This window comes from Euprymna scolopes, chromosome 33 (assembly GCF_053919585.1).
Source record: "Euprymna scolopes isolate OS-2025 chromosome 33, ASM5391958v1, whole genome shotgun sequence".
NCBI lineage: Eukaryota > Metazoa > Mollusca > Cephalopoda > Sepiida > Sepiolidae > Euprymna > Euprymna scolopes.
This window is the reverse complement of record NC_136514.1, coordinates 58,079,987-58,097,720: the sequence shown is the minus strand read 5'-3', so window position 1 is coordinate 58,097,720 and position 17,734 is coordinate 58,079,987. Positions and strand designations below refer to the sequence as shown.

Below are 17,734 nucleotides of genomic sequence, written 5' to 3'. Positions count from 1 at the left end.
TTTGATCTTTCAAATCTTTCAAAGACATTCCTCTTTTTGCTGATTTAGAGATGCTAACTTTCACTTCCATATGCGTGTGTGGACAAAGTATTGCTATTGTCAAATCTTAATTTAGTTCTGACGGTGATTTTTTTCCAGATCTTGCAGAGATTTTTTCTATCCTGCATTGCGAGTCTTAGATTGGTTGCTAACCAAAACTAAAAAGTGCAGTATTACCTACTTTAAAAATCTGTCTCATCATACTTCATTAATTGAAGTTTTAATTGTTAATTTAACATCATACTTCATTAATTGAAGTTTTAATTGTTAATTTAACATCATACTTCATTAATTGAAGTTTTAATTGTTAATTTAACATCATACTTCATTAATTGAAGTTTTAATTGTTAATTTAACAGTTTCCGAAATTCCTGTTTATTACACTCCACGTTAAAAAAAAAAATTTTATGGTTGGCGAGCATTACCCATTCTCTTCAAAATTCTATACAGATTTTCAAGTTTAACAAGATGCAGCTGAAGGTCAGAGGTTACACTGGCCACAACATTGTGAGAAAAATATCCAAGATGAGAACTTTAACCTGAATAATTCAAATGATGCAAATCCCCTTCGTTCATCCCCTAGATGTTGGAAAACCTTAAATAGTTTCTTCTTTTGAACTGCTAGCCTGTGAAATTCCCTTCCAGGTCCGTGCTTCCCTGACTGCAGAAGTTCAAGTGTAATGTGAACAGACATCTTGCTGCTCAAGTCCCTACATACCCGAATAGTAGCTCCTTGCATCCAAGTGGTACTGTGCCTTGTTTGAGGTGAAAAAGCAATTTTTTTTTAAAAGGTGTATTCAAACGTTACCCAGTAGTATTTAAGATGCTCGCTTACTCCGAAGGTGTATTTCAAGCATAAACGCTTGATTTGAAAAATATACTTACTCTGATGTATTTGCCTGTGAAACTTGATAGATCACCCAATTTTTTCAATTTTATTTCATAAGATTGGCCTGAAAGAAATAATTGTACATTAGTAAATCAAATTTAAAGAAAAAATAATAATTTCCCCTTTTGTTTTAGCTTATAAAACAGGAATAAACTAGATTTTGAGAAAGACTAAAATAAAAATCCAGTAATAATACAGAAACCAAAGCCAATAGATTATTTCTATTCCATATATACAAGGTGTTTTTTTAGAGACAGCAAACTTTAAATTGACAATATATTTTCTTTAACTGTAGATTTAGTACCTATCAATTATTTTGAGTTCAGCTTGGTTTGGTAATTCATCATAAAAAGAGAGCTGAGCAGTGATTACAAATTACAAATGATACAATCAATTTACAGAGAAAAACTTGGACAAATAATTACACGAAATGGACCTGTCAACTGGTCACCTTGTTCATGCAATTTAACTCCATTAGATTATTTTATTTGAGGATAGGCAACGTCCCATGTCTATGCTGATAAACCAAACACAATAGACCACATGGAAGACAAAATTCCAGGCATTGTCGAAATACAGCCTAATTCAATGTGTGGAGTTTGTGAAAATTGGACTTCTAGATTACTCCATACACACGGACACCATGGGGCCATATGCCTAAAATTTTATTTAAATCATAATTGACAAAAAATAATCTTTGGAATAAATTACATATTTGTATACTAAAAATATTTTTCAGTGGTTTTAATTTAAAGTTTGATGCCTCTAATAATAATAAAAAACCACCCTTTGAGAAAAGTTAATTTGAGAATTACCAAATACACCAATTGCTCAATATACTAGATCGAGCATCAATGCTTCTTTTTCTATACTATTACAGTATTACTTTGATGAGAAAAGTATAAATTTTTGAAACTCCATGGATTAAGGAATAACTTTTATTGTATTTATTGCGTGAGCATTTGATGAAATAAATAATGTAAATTTTTTTTTTTTTTTTTTTTTTTATTTGCCATCAGTTTATTTTTCTTTGTTATACATAAAAATGAAAGATCTTTTTCTGGCAACAGTAGCATAATCTGCAAACCCACTAGATTTATAACAACGACTTTATTAAAAAAATTTATCTTTAATGATTTGTATAAGTACCACTTATGATGCCTTATTTATGCAAATATCCAAAGAAAAAAATGGTATTCTTTTTGCAGTTGATATCAGGGGTACCCATTTAGGGTTGAAAAAATACTTCAGTCATAACTCTAAATGTGATTATCAAGAGAGAGATAGAAGGAGAGAGAAACAAAAAGAATTCTTACCTTGATTTAAATATGTCAAGGTTTCTTCATTCATTTTAACAGCTGGAGATGTGGCAGCACCGAGGACATATTGAAATCTGGAAGTTTACAATTATCAACATTGTTAGGATGTAAAAAGAAAAAAGTAGGAAAATTGCATATTTTACTTTTTAGAACAGAAAATTTCTAATAGGAAGAGTGTAGCAATATTTGGACCAGAGTGTGCTAAAAAGGCGCAGAAATGCAATTGTCCATGTAAAGTTGGATTAAATAAGTGGAAAATTCTACCAGAAACCTAACAGAAATTAGCTTACATGTTCAGGATATGACGTGATGGACAGGAAGTCCCAAGTGACACGTAAAGGAACAACATAGCAAAATTATTCCCTTTGGCTAGTAATATGAACAAATGCCATCTTTTTGGAACTATCTAGGAAGTTTCGAGCGACACAAAGGGACAAGATAGCAAAATTATTCTCTTTGGCTGGCAGTATAAACAAATACAATCATCTGTTTTGGAAGTACCTTTGCCCCTCCCACTTCTCTAAGAAGCAGGCAAAAGGAAGCTTGAAACCATGCAATAAGAATCTAACTCTGCATTATAGTGTACATAATGTTTTTGTGAAGAAGAAATCTACACAAAAACATTAAAGCCTTAGAGCAAAATATTGGTATTTTCTTTACTCCTTTAATGATAACAAATAACAAATTAAGACATCAACCACAATTAAGAGACAAAATTTACACTGTCACTATAGCAATTATTACTAACTAAGCCTACAGGTTAATAAAACACAGTTGTTAGCTATCAAGTGTGTTGACAAGATTTGTTGGGGAAAACAACCACTACTACTACTACTACTACTGTGGAACCCCTGTTCTAATAATACCAGTGACAACATAGAAGTAAGAAGTAGATGAAAACTTACCCATTCTCTAAATTTTCCTGTTTGAAAACTGGAAGTGCCAATAGAGCTTCGCTGTTAAAGAAAAGAAATATTTTCAGTCACACATTTACATATCGAATGACTAGCAGGACCGGTGTCCTGATATTGCTCTGGAAAAATATAAAACAGATTTTAATTTTAAAAAAAAAAAAAAAAAAGAGTACATACATGCTAAAACTTTTATTCTTGTTTATCAACACAAGTGCTAATTTTGACTTTCACCAATTTTCCTTTAAAAAACAATTAGAAACTCTTCAAACATTGGGCGAGGCACTTAAACCATTAAAAAAAAAATATAACGGTAACATAAGTGCATAAGAACCAATTTTTTTTTTTTTGCTTTGCTTTCATTTTGTTTGTTAAATCCAGCCAAAAAAAAAAAATTAAAAAAATAAAACACAAAAACAATAAGAAAAAGGGTATCATAAAACTTTAAAATAATATTTAAAAATAGTACGGATTCCATTTTGACTTTCACCAATTTTCCTGTTACTAATTACAAACTCCGGCAAAAAAAAAAAAAAAAAAAAAAAAAAAAAAAAATCGGTGAAGCTTAGATAAGTAGGTCCTACAGACGAGCCTCGTTCTGACATTCAGAAAATTCAGTTTAACAGCCAGCGAAGCTATCGAAAAGTAACCCTTTTGAATGAAGATGGATATAAACAATATTTTTTAAATTAATTTCTTAATTTTACTTAAAAACAAAATGTAAACGTATATAAACAAAATATTTTAGAAATAATTTTAAATAAATATTAATTATAAAGAATTTTTTTTTTTAATAATTATTGAAAAAGAAAAATATTGCAAAGTGTTTACATAGCTTGTTCTTTGGGATAATAGGGGCGCCTGAAACCTTCCTTCCAAAACGAAAAAAGCTTTAGTGTTTTTACTATTTTAAAGTGCTTTTTTCTTAAGTTTGAAACACAAGTAGTGGCTAGTTAACTTAGAACAACAAGTGTGCATGGCTGAAATTCTTCAGGGTTTAAATGTATTGTAATGCTTTTATGGTGGTCGAAAAACGTTTTTCAGTCGCCATATTACTTCCTATTTACTTGCCTCCCCACTAGGACAGAGTTAGACACAAGGTCAGTTTTTAATGTAAAGAAGCCTTTATTACTAAAAACGAACTGGTGAAATAGAAAAGCAAGCTAAAAGTAAAAAAAAAATTTTTTTAATTCAAAGAATTAAAGAAAAATTTCAAAGAAATTTCAAAACTCATTAAGGTAAATAAAGATTACCTTTAAAGTTAATAAAATTCTTGTACATCATATTAAATATGTTATGAAAAGTTCTATGACGTTTTTATCATAAATTTTTGACAGCATTAATCTTACTTCGACCAAACAGTTCAACTTAAAAATATAAGAGAATCATAATGAAAGAATTGTAAATCTAAGGTATTTTTTAATGATGTGATTCCGATTCCCCCCAAAATACACGATTCTTACAATTAACGATTCCGATTCTGATTAATCGTCCCACCACTTATCAAAATCTAAAGACAGCGAGTCAAGCTTGCCATGATTCTTAAAAAGTGTTTTCAAACCTATTTATTCTTAACATAAAGGAAGCTGTTATGTCTCATGACCGCACATGTGCAGTTGTGAAACAGTTGACAGATAAAAATCTGATGATCCCATCCCCAAGTATTAATTTTTCAAGTTGACCCCTCAGCAACCTTTTTTACTGGATGAAAACCGATTAAGTTTTCCACGTCTGAATACCCTATATACCAAATTTCAAGCCTGTAGATCAAAAATTTGTTGAGTATATAGTTTGGGAAGTGTCTTCACACACACACACACACACACACACACACACACATTCTCAGATATAGATATATTTAGTTTCCTCCTCCAATAAAATAGAAGAGATACAGTGGAACCTCTAGATGCAAAAGACTATTATAAAATTTTCAGATACGAAACATAATACAAAAAACTTTCGCCACAGTATACAAAAAGATTTTCAGGATACAAAAAATATGAATGGTAGAAAGACTTTCAGGCACCTACTTCTTGGAAAATCTTTTAAATTTTGGTTTTATTCAATTTAATTTCTTTTAGCCATTTTCTGTAAACATTCATCTGGAAAACATTTTTGCTTGGACTCAAATTTATTTTTTTCTACTTGCCTGCAATTTTTAAAATTACAAAATTAATGACCACATTACAATTTTTACCACAAATACAGACTGAAGAACGATTTTTTGTTTTAATTTTTATCGGACACCTGAAATTTTTGTAGGGGGTGGGGGAGTTTGTTATTTTTCTTAGAAATCGTAAACTAGCTGTAAGAATGTAAATAATCATTTCATTTTTAATTATTTTTCTTCTGCCATAGAGTGCCCAGAGATTTGTAATAATTCCAAACACAGAAGACGAATGAAAATCAGTTAATAAAGCTTTTTTCATCTAGAATCACAGATATGCATTCTCTGAAATAGAAGAATGAAAGATTGCTAAGATTTTACACAAAGTAACAATGCTAATATTGTTATATACGGCATCTAAAAGGGGTCTGTTATGTTGTGTAATGTGTATATGAATATGTTCTAACGACGTACATGTTGAATAATGGGGTTTACATTTTATCTGTATATTCATGTACGTGTAAATGCATGTATGTATATACGTTGTATCATTTAGTTGATCGTTTAGTGTGTATATTTTAAGATTTATGCAACAGTTCTAACAGGAAACAATTGACGTGGACGTATTGATACAGTTGTAGACAAACAGTTCTTTTTAACCGATGTAAATAACAACACATACCTGAATTATTTACGAACATTTATTTTCAGGATTTCAGCTGACATCTTCAAAGATTACAATGTCTTTATATCTTGGCTGCCTGAGGAAACGCCGCTAACCGTGTCATGGAGAGACCAACACCCCCTTGAGTCATCCAATCTCTCTGATGTCCAGCTAACGACTCACTAGAATCTCCCTAAATCTACATCTCATTACGTGTCTCAGACAAACAGCAGATGTAACCTCAATCTAGTTATTTGTTTATGCAAGCCAAAAATCATGTTAACATCTATTTTCTATTTTCACATTCCTTTTGTAGTGATATTATTTGCTGTCAATCACTTTTTCCCCCCAATCTAATTGTTTATTTTTCTAATCATAATAAATTGATCCAGCGACCCACTATCGTTCGAATCCATAATAATGTTTTGACTCCTGGCCCTGCTTGCCACAGTTAACAGATACTACGCTAGGATCACAACATTACAATATGACATTCACCCCAAGTGAAAAGAGTTCAGGGAGGGGTTATGAAATATACAACAGTTAAAGTTCAAGCATCTGTTTTCTTAGATGATAGGGATGGACACGTTACTGTCTAGGGATGAGTTCCGATAGGTTCTTATCGAGTGTTGTATCCACCTGTAAGGTTTTAGAAGGTTCTTCGGATACACCCAATTCAAATGAGGCATCTGGTTGTAGCGATGGAGTCTCTAGCGAGATAACAGTCATTAGTATCAGGTGCTACATTTTATGGTTCGGGGGTCAAGTTGACACAGAGACACTTATCTCCCTTCCAGTTTGAAAATCTAACACAGGTGTATTAAGGGTTGCATCATAACTATTCAACTTCATTGACGAAAGGTTCATACTTTGTATGAACCTTTTGTCTCGCTCAAGAAAGAAAGTTCCCATCTTCCCTTGGCCGGTAAATTATATCAAATGTAAGGGCTGATAGTTCAAGTCTCAAACATTCTCCCTTTTCATTCTTTATTTTGCTTGAGTGTTTCAGGTCATACATAAAAGCTATGGAGTGTTGATTTGTAATAAGTTTAAAGGCGAAACTGATAAGGTAGTGACACCATTTACACACTGCTTTGATGATGGCATGTGCTTTTTCAACCAAAGAATAATGTTGCTCACTGACTGAAAGAGATTGGGGAAAAAAAGCAACTGGGTAGTCATTCTGATTGAGAGTGGCAGCCAGGGAAACGTTTTAAGCGTTGGTCTCTACAGTAAGGGGTATGTTGGGTTTAATTATTGTAAGTGAAGCGTGCTAGAGTTCTTTGAGGTTGGTGAAATCCGCTAAGCAAGATTTAGGTAGAGGGAACACTTGGTTCTGTTCTAGCCGTCAAATTTTATCTGAGAAATGAGGAATCGATTGAGCATATGAAAACATTCCGACAACCCACTGTTGTAAGTTAGCATCCTGTGGTGGAGGTAGATATCTCAAAGTACAGAAGCATTCAGGATCTGGTTTTACAACTCCAAATGACACTTCATATCCTAAGAGGGTGACTCAGTTCACATAATGCTCTTGTTCTCATTGAAATTTATGTCATACTTCCTGGCAACATCTAAGAAACGATTAAGTTTTTCATCATGTTCCATCATATTATGGCTGCATATAGTGATGTTATCAACATACGCAAAAGTGTTGGCAACCTTCTCACATTTTATTAGATGGTTTATCAATCATTGGAAACATGATGCACCGTTTGTTGCACCAAATGGAATACAGCAGAACTGATATATTTCCACAGGCTTTGAAAGCTGTGAATTTCTTCTTTTCTTATATTAGTATTTGATGATACGCATTCTGCAAGTCCAGGGTAATAAAAACAGAATAGTGAGCGATTGGGGGGGGGGGACTAGTTCATGATACTTAGTAAAGGATAAACATCAACTGGTTGATGGTCTGACTATATTCAATGACAAGACGTGTCGATCGTTAGTGGATACTAGAACCTGTGCTCTCCAGGGAGAATGAGAGGGTTCGATAACACCGTCTTTTAGGTCATGAATTTCAGATTGTATAAACTGCTGATAGATCGGAGTGTCTTCTGGATTTTGTAGCAATAGGCTTGCAACTAGGCGATAAATGTTCGAATAGTGGTGAAGAAACATTATGGCATATACAGAGAAGAGATATTTGTGACCCCCAAAAGGTATTTCTACCTTTGAGTGTAGTTTGAGAAAGTCATGGCCAAGTAAGACATCTGAGGAAAGAGAAGAAAGGCCCAACAATTTGAAACGCGGGTAGGTAAACCCTTTATATAGCTAATGTCGCATAGTACTAGTTGATAAAACTGGACACCATTGCTATCTTCCTGTGAGGAATTTGGCGTCCAGTTGTACTTATGGATGATGTTCGAGGATATATTGCTTTCTGAGCTACCAGTATCCAGAGCTTCCTGAAAGTTTAATTATGGCTTTCGACAGAGAATTAGGTGATACAGCGATTACAACGGATGCGATTGATGATTCACAAGCAGAAGTTATCTTCTTAGGGGAGCAATTTGATCAGCAAACTAGTTGCTGCAGCTTCTACAGGCCGCATCACGGACAGGGCATTTAATTTGTGGATGTCGTCGATTACCTCAGAAGAAACATTTTTTCCCTGCTGTAGCCAAAACATTTCTGGAAGTATGAGAAACCCCACAAGTCACTGATGGTTCGGTGGTGGTGCCACATAGTGTGAGGTTGATATAAAATTCGGCTTGTTTTGGGGCTGTTTCTAGAGAACGAGCGAAGTCGGAAGCGTCTTTCAAATTGAGCGTCTTTTCTAAGAGTCGTTGTCGAATTGTATGAGAGCGAATGCCTGTTATAAGGGCATCATGAACTGCTTGATCGCAATGTTCTTCAGCCATTATTGTCTCAAAGCAACAATCTGCAGTAAGCAAATCTAACTTCTGCAAAAAAAAAAAAAAAAAAAAAAAAAAAAAAAAATCATTTCACCAGCTAGAGGTTGCCAAAAGATGTCTAGAATGAACAATGATAGAAAGCTTTACGAAAAAAGGCTATGATTTAGCGATGGCCGATTCAGGAGTCGCAATTTGCTATTAATTTGTGCACTGAATGGGAGATGTAATTGGTAAGAAAGTCTAGTTTACTAGTTGGTGGACAGTCGATTGATCTCAAGAAGTTGTTGAATGTACAGAGCCAATGTGTCCAATGGTTTGCGGAATCAAGCACTGAAGGGTTACCATTGAACCGTTGAGGCTTCTGAAATTGGTTCATTTTGGATTAGATTCTAGATGAATAAATTGTAAGGATTCAGAACACGGAAGACGAATGAAAATCAGTTAATAAGGCTTTATTCATCTAGAATCCAAAGTATGCATTATCTGAAATAGAAGAATGAAGAATTGCTAAGATTTTACACAAAGTAACAAAGTGGCAAATTTCTTTGAGGTTGTGACCTTATGTGTAATAATTAAAATAATGATTAAAGAAATTATGTCATTATCTCTCAGTCATTTTTTTATTAATAAAGTGAAGGGATATCACAGGATTTACAGCAGGCACCCTAGAGTTCAAGGCTTCATGGAATTGATTCAAGAAATTCAAGAGACAGACATGCATTCATTCAGTAGCGCAACAGGAGGAAGCTGCAAGTTTGGATGCGACAGTGGCTGAAGCCTTTGATAAGAAATTCAATGAGGAGTTGACTTTGCAGGAAGACTACATACTAAATCAAGTTTTTAACTGTTAAAAAACAAGTCTTTTTGGGACAAAAATTGCCTCATCGTACATATATCACGTAAGAGAAAAAGTTACCTGGGCATAAGACTATGAAAGATAGGATTACTAGGCAGAAATAAGCTTCCTTGGATCATTTCTTCTGAAAGGTCATCAAAGTGACAAAACAAAACAAAAAAGTGAGGGGGGGGTGATAATTAGAAACTGAAAAAATAAAGATTAATTTTAAGTGTTTCATAAAGTTCAGACATTGCCTCACTCAAAATGTAAGGCTCCACATATTCATATTTTTTTTTTTATCATTGCATCATATTTTGATATCTACTTCATTTACATATTTCAATAGTTAGGTACTATTTGGCTATTATTTCATTCACATTTTACTACCCTTATAAAATTTAATGAATATTTTCAAAGAGCTTGGAACAGATTAGATGATTTGCATGTAAAATGCATTTCAGGATACAAAAATTTCAAGATACAAAAGCCAACAAATTTTGTATCTAGAGGTTCAATTGTACTTAATACCATTCTACCCATCCAAAAATTCACCTTCAAAGAAAAAAAAAAAAAAAAAAAAAAAGCAATCATTTCTGTCTTAGATATCCTTCTTTACATAACACACTATCATTTCAAGTCTACCCTAAACCCACAAAAATGATTACATACATAAACTTTAAGAAATAAAGTGATTTGGGTTTTAAACTCCATGCACTACTTTGCATGGAATTGCTGTAATTATCTAACGTTTGTTCAGCATTAATTCCGAAACATCTTTGTTTTTGTTTCAAATTGTAGTAATGAAAGTAATTATGCTTGTGTTTTCCATTTCAAATACCATTTTGCAGTGTGTGTGTGTGTGAATGCTTTATGCTAAACTGATGTTGAATATGGTTAAATTTGTGCTCATTTTCACATTAAATACTATTCTCTATGAATCACTAACCGTGTATCAAATGGATACCATAATACATAATTCACTGCACCTTATAATAGGAGTCCATACAAAATTTCAGCCAGATTGACCCAATAGTTTCTGAAGTAAATGTGGTATTGTGGTGGCTAATCCCACTTAATCCCTAATTGTGCATCAAATGGATACCACAATACTTACTTTGCTGTACCTTATAACAAAGGTCCATACAAAATTTCAGCCAGATCAGTAATTTAGGAGAAAAAGTGAAACAGACAAACAGAAAGATAATAGATAATTTGGAAATGTTGGAATTTTTAGAAAAAACAATAAATAAATAAAAATAAAAAAAGCCATCCACAACTGAAAAATGTAATCCTGCAGTGCCTATGTTATATTTTTAAGCATTTGATTATAAATAAAAATTACATAAATAGTGTTGCATTAATTTAATACCCAATGGAGTTTTTGATGCAGCAAGTTGGTTACTGTAATATGTTTATTATCACAAAAAAAAAAAAAAAAAAAAAAAAAACAACAAGTGAAGCATGCATGGTCCCCCCGTGAGTGAACAAGGCATAGAAAAAAAAAAAAAAAAAAAAGACTAAGTTTAGAATTTGCACACCACCACTCCATTTAGCCCCCAAAGTCCCCAGGGGACGTCAAATCCTGGTGAAAATGAACAAATGGTGTAGTTTTAGGCCTTAACATATATAAATTTGAGTTTTGCACCATGCAAAAAAAAATTACTAAGTCCATCATTTGCCCCCTCCCCTCATTTAGCCCCAAAAATTCCCAAGGCCTTTACATATTTAAATTTGAGTTCAGCACCATGCAAAACTGCTAAATAGACATACACAGAAAATTTTGGATAAATATGGTAAAATAGTCCGAAAAATGGAGTGTTTATCATGCCTAAAAGAGCCCCTGGGGCACACCCAAGAGTTATCATGAAGTATAGACAAACCAAATTATATAAAAATCAGTTACAACTTTTCAGAAAGTTTTATAAAAATCCAAGGCATCAACTTTTTTAATAAGCACAAAAGTGCTAATTTTAGCACTAAAAGGCACCCCTAAGGGAGCAACCGGAGTTTTCCTGGAAAATCCATTCTATTACCTTTTTTTTTTTTACTCATATTATGCTTAATGTTTGTGCAAAATTTTTTAAAATTCCAAGGCGTAGGTATTGAGAAAAGTGTGGACAGATGAACGGACAAGGGTGAATTTATAGGTCTACTCTCCTTTTGTCGGGGGGGGGGGGGGGGTCCTTAGTGTGGTGATTGTATTTAAGTGAAGTATAGTATAAATGAAAAAATATCAAATAGATTCAATAAATTAAGAAACTTTCAAATTAATAAGTTAAACTTAAATCAATTTAAAATCGAATGAATAATGTAATTAATGCGTTCTGACAAACTTGTAGCACTTGTGCCCCCTGTCCTTGAGATAAATACTTCCAACTAACCCGGCAAGCTGCAAATTCTACTTCACTGTAGCGATCTCTGGATGCCACAAAACTTTAATAGTTTCTTTCCTCAAACTGCTAAACTTTCAAATTCCCTCCCTGTTTCCCTGACTGTACTAAAATGCAGAAATTTAAATTTAATGTAAACAGACATCTCACTGCTTACTCTCTACATATAGTATAGTTCCAAATAGAAATACCTTATGTCCAGTGGCAATATATCTTGTTTGGGGGTGAATAACAGAAAACACACTCTGGACAACTGTGATCTGTTTGGTCACATACTAAGCTCAACAAAAAAAAAAAAAAAAAAATCAGAAAAGAGTGAGTTTACATATCCAATTAAATTTTAATTTGGAACTACAGTTAAATAATATTACTACTGTGATATTTCCTCTTGTTAATATACTATTCAAATCACCATTGACTGTTAATAAATAGAGGGTGAGATAGCAAGAGTGACAGACACCATATAAATAAGAACTGGGAAGGAGGATGGCACAAGCAACAAAAAAAATTAAAACAATTAAAATGCAAGGTTTTCTACTGCATAAATTTTTGAAAGCTTCTGAATAAAATTTTAGTTCTTCAATGGAAAATTATATTGTCAGTAAGTCATTTAATCTCCTGCAATCACTGAATCAATTTTCTTGAATTTACAATAGTCTTCAGTTTTCAGGATCAGTTGTTTACCATGAAACATTACTACTTCGGGGTGTGTGTGAGATATATATATATATGGAACCAAATAGAGACCAGAAATCAAAATGTACATTCTAAATTTCTCTTGCTGTTTCAATGAAGGATCAAAATGAGATTCTGAGCTGAGAATTCTTGTTTTTTATGGACAATACTGATTCTTGTCACAAAATTAAATTGTTCATTTACAAAGAAAACAGCGAATAGATTGGGTCAACTATCCTTAGGTTGAAATAGTGATAGAATTTTTTTTAAAATAAGTGCTAATGCATTTACTGATCCGCGCTATTTTTTAAATTGTATTTCCAAGTTTAAAGTTGTTTTTTTTTTTTATTCAATTGTAAGATTTTTTTCAACATGAAAACACCCTCCTCATGTTAAGAATGGCTTTTTAAATAATAACATTATTTCAGCACGGATCAATAAGTGCATGAGTACCAAAAAATCTTTTTCTTGTATTATTCTGGGTATCTTAAATTTCTTCGAAACTCATAAAATTTTAATTTAAAATCAAATTTGTGCGTCCCAGGATTCACTGAATTAAAAAAGCATCACTCGTTTGGCAAGTTGTCTTTCATAAAAATGAAAGCATAGATTGCAGAAAAAGAAATTACATTGTATGCAGATAAAAAAAAAAAAAATTTTTTTAAATCAACTTTTAAACGTAATTAACACTTTTTTGTTGTTGTTTTAAATTCCATCATTTTGAAACAATTACAAAACGATTGATACTGATTTTATTTGTGGTTAATTTGGCTCGTTTTGTTAATTGGCTTACTCATTTCAACAACAAACATTACTTCCTTCAATGTTATTCTACTTTCTCCCGTCTTTCTTTGAGTGATTTTGTTGTTGTTTTGTTATTGTCTTATCTTCTAACTACTTAATTGTGCCAAATCATGTGCTGGCAGAGATTTATAACATTTAAAAATTATTCAAGAGACACAAAATATTGTTAGTTTTATAAATCATAAAAACTTCTTTTTTTTTTTTATATTCACTAGTTGCGCGGTCATCAAATACGCATAAATATATTTTAATTAATGCAGAATTCTTTTTTATTATAAACAGAAATACTGTAGATATTAAAAGTAACGTTAATTCCTTTAAAAAAAAAATAAATAAATAAAATAAAATAAAAATTTAAAAAAAAAACAGAAAGAAACTGAGACATGTGTATGCAAGTATTGTTTTTTTAAACAGTTCACTTCTTACAAGTAAAAAAAAAAAAAAAAAAAAATTAAAAATATACTTGAGCTGAAATCGAAACCTAGACAGTGAGTCGAGGACAATAACCATTAGGCCAGCTTGATACAATCTTTAAAAAAGTGTTTTCAAACCTACTTATTTTTAACAATCTGTCATGTGAACAATTCATGCATGCACATTCGTACAAGAGTTAACAGATAAAAATCGGATGACACCCACGTACCAATTTTAACACCTTAACAGCCCTTTTTCCAGATGAAAACCGATTAAAAAGCTTGCCACATGTCTGAATACCCTATCCACCAAATTTTAAGTCTGTAGATCAAAAATTCATTGAGTACATAGGTTGAGAAGTGTCCTCAGACACACATACACTCATTCTCACTTTTATAGATATACAGATTAAAATGACAAAGTTTTTATAGAGTTTTTTCACCTATCCTAGCATCAAAACAGCTTATGCTTATTTAATTCCATAATACATGTTTTTGAAATGCGGTATAGATAGTAATCCTCAAACATTCATAAACAGCTCTAGGTATTCCTCATTTGCATATTTATATGATGAAATTCTAAGTATTTTGCAGTATAGACAATAAAATATGGTAAAATATATATCTCGCTCTCAATGCCTCTGTTCAGTCTGAAGAGACAATAGACATCCCTGTGAGGGAAGCTGTGAGTGTAATTGCGAGACAAAAGTTGCACAATCCTCAACCACACATCTGCTGTATCGGCATGGCTTGGGTCCAATGACAAAGAGAGGCCCAAGACTGACTGGAAACAATGCCAAGATAAGCAGAGAGCACATACAGCATCTAAAAGTCCCAAATGGTCACTAATTTTAAGACTGACCAGGCTCAACGTTGCTTAACTTCAGTAGTGATCTGATTAGCCGGGTTCAAATCTCCCGAATGAAAGTAATCGTGTCACCCTACACTGATGATTCCCAAAAGGATGAAACACTAGTGTCTGTAGGTATTAAAATTATTATTGTAATAATTATGTCAGCCCCTTTAGGAAGCTGTTTCTTACTGTTGAGCACTTTAAAGTTGAAACGGAAAGCCGGTCACCTAAGCTCACAGTGCAGATTATGATATAATCATTAGATCAATATGGCCGGATGTTACATTTAAAAATCAAAACTTCAATGATATTTCGTGGTTGAGATTGGCATTGAGGTTAGTTCTTTGCTAATGGAGCCAGAGATGGCTTTGTGGCCGGGTTTGAGTAATAATATATATATATATATATATATATATATATATAACAAATAAATGTTACCAAAGGCAACTTACCTGGATAAGATTTTTGTGTTAACTTATTTTAAAGCGTTTATTTCATTTAGTAATTGTATTTTTTTTTTTTTTTTTTTTGAGATGAGGTGTTTTCATTGATTGAGATTGTCGGACTGACTTCATCTTGGTTGTAATCGTCACAACGTTTCGGCCGTTTTGCCCTCCGGCCTTCATCAGGTGTTTTGTATCGAACTGGGGAACCATTTGTTAGGAGTTTCGAACCCAACCCTTTATTATTATTATGGGGGTACCGTGTTCGGACTCCAGCTAGGCTCTGGGACATAGTTGCTGATTCTGTTTTGAATGTTACTTTTCACTGCCTTCGTTCACTAGTGACATATGGCCGAGTGGTCCTAGACGTATCAAAGTTTACAATTACCCAAAGGTGCTGAGTTCAATCCTGAACGAAGGCAGTAAAAAGTAACATTCAAAACAGAGAATCAGCACCTATGTCCCAGAGCCTAGCTGGAGTCCTAACAAAGTACCCCCGTAATAATAATAAAGGGTTTATTTCATTTGTTTCAGATTTAAGTTAGAACAAGAAAATGGCAAACATTTAAACAAAATACTGTTAGAACATTACATTTTCACATGTGTGACATTTATTGGGTGAGTTTCTATCAGCATTTTGTTTAACTGTTGAACGCTTACTTAGATTCCCCGGATGACCATCTAATGTCGGCCATTTTCTTCTTGTTCTAATTTTAAGACTTAGCACTATTTGTGTTTCAAATGAAATAAATTCATTAAAATAAGTTAAACCATAAATCATTTATCCAAGTAGAAGAGTAATTTATTTTGCCTTTGGTAACATTTATTTGCTATATATTTGTTTTTGTACCAGTTTTGTTGTCTACTGCAAAACGCCAAAAATTTCTAATAAATTAATATTCTGTAATATACATTTCTGATTTTTATTGCCAAATGTAAACAATTTTTTTCAGATTTTCTTATTACACGTTTGTATGTTTTAAATACGAAATACATGGGGGCTTGATTTTACGCATACATCAGCCCAGGCATTATTCTCCTTACACCAAGCTTTTTATTCAATACAAGTCTGGGTTCTTATTAAGAATTCAACTTAAAAATACAGAAAAATTGTTATGGTGTCATAGAACAAAGATGTCATTCCAAATTCATGTAAATTAATCAAGAATCTTTGGTAGCTGTGCATAAAACGAGACCCTAAGTTTCAAAGATGGTGGCAGGTCTGTCAATTGAGATATGGAAGCACAAAATAGATAAAATACTTCTGCTATTCTTCCAAACTGCTTGCTTATATATATATATATATATATATATATATATATATAAAAACAGGCTTTTTATTTAGAGACCAGAAGCATCTCATTTGTCAGATGAAGTGACAAGATCGCAAGCATATAAAGATAAGCATCAACCATTTTTTTCTTTTCTTCATTCTTTTTTGTCTGCACCAAAAACTATAGGTTGCACAAAAACAGATTTGTAGCAATTTTTAAGATTTAATCAAAAAGTTTTATTAGAACAAAAAAAAAAATGGCGATTTTATTATAGCCATTTGGATCTTCGATAATCGTTTAAAAATCGAAAATTAAACCAGATACTGGTAGAAACCCACCTAATAAATGTTACCATGACACTTATTGGTAGGTAGAAGAGTAATTTATTTTGCCTTTGGTAATATTTATTCGTTTTTTAACTTTTTCTTTGTGTTGTCTATACTGCAGAATACCCTAAAATTCTAATCCATTGTCTTCTGTAAATTTTGGTCTGCACACTATTTTCCAAGAAAATGTATTTCCTAACATTATTCCATTGTTTTATTTAAACAACATATATATGATGAAAACTACTTATCTGCCCCAAATTTAAATGTGATATTCGTTTTCAGCACCACCGAAAACCTTTAAAGTCGTCATTTTAAAGTCTTTGGAAGAAACTTGACATTCACCGTTTTTTTTTTTAATTAGATGGAATTATAAAAAAAAAAAAAAAAAAAAAAAAAAGTCATCTTAGTCATATTTTTAAACGTTTCAGGAACTCTGCATAACTTTTCTGTAGTCGCCTTTCGGCTAATTTCTTTAAGGTATTTCTAGTGAACCAATATAGAGCAGTCATAAAGACTGATCTATATACTCCAACCCCGAATGTTCACTATAAATACAACAAAATACAAAATATTTTCTTTGCTTGTCTTCAGAACAAATTACGATAAGTTGTTGCTGAGAATAAGTCCTTTTATAAGGACACAATTGAGTTTCGTTTTGAATACTGTTATTAAATCAATTATTTGTTTGGTATTCTTTGCCAAAACCGTCCCACTGGGTGAAGTCACTAAATCACGGCATGAGATTATTATGTTGGGAAGAATTGTGTAGAAACTTGTTTTTAAATACGATTATATAAGGAATCTTGATTCTTATGCATTTATGTTACCGTGCTAAAATGTTATTTAGAAAGCCATTCTTAACATGGGAAGGGAGCGTGTTTTGTAACTATTCTGTACTTTCATCTACCAATTAAAAAAGATATTG

General features: G+C 32.4%; 1 protein-coding gene across 5 annotated transcripts in view; it reads right to left on the bottom strand.

Annotated features, from left to right (window-relative positions):
* Positions 1-17,734, bottom strand: part of LOC145258241 (transcription factor CP2-like) — a 109,229-nt gene that overhangs the window by 78,289 nt on the left and 13,206 nt on the right. For all 5 annotated transcript variants that reach the window (XM_080116204.1, XM_080116205.1, XM_080116207.1 and 2 more), the window contains exons 2-4: positions 3,153-3,203; positions 2,245-2,321; positions 925-992 (exon numbers count right to left, since the gene is read on the bottom strand). In XM_080116204.1, coding sequence (XP_079972330.1) covers positions 925-992; positions 2,245-2,321; positions 3,153-3,203 — 196 coding nt within the window. The remainder of the gene's footprint in view (positions 1-924; positions 993-2,244; positions 2,322-3,152; positions 3,204-17,734) is intronic.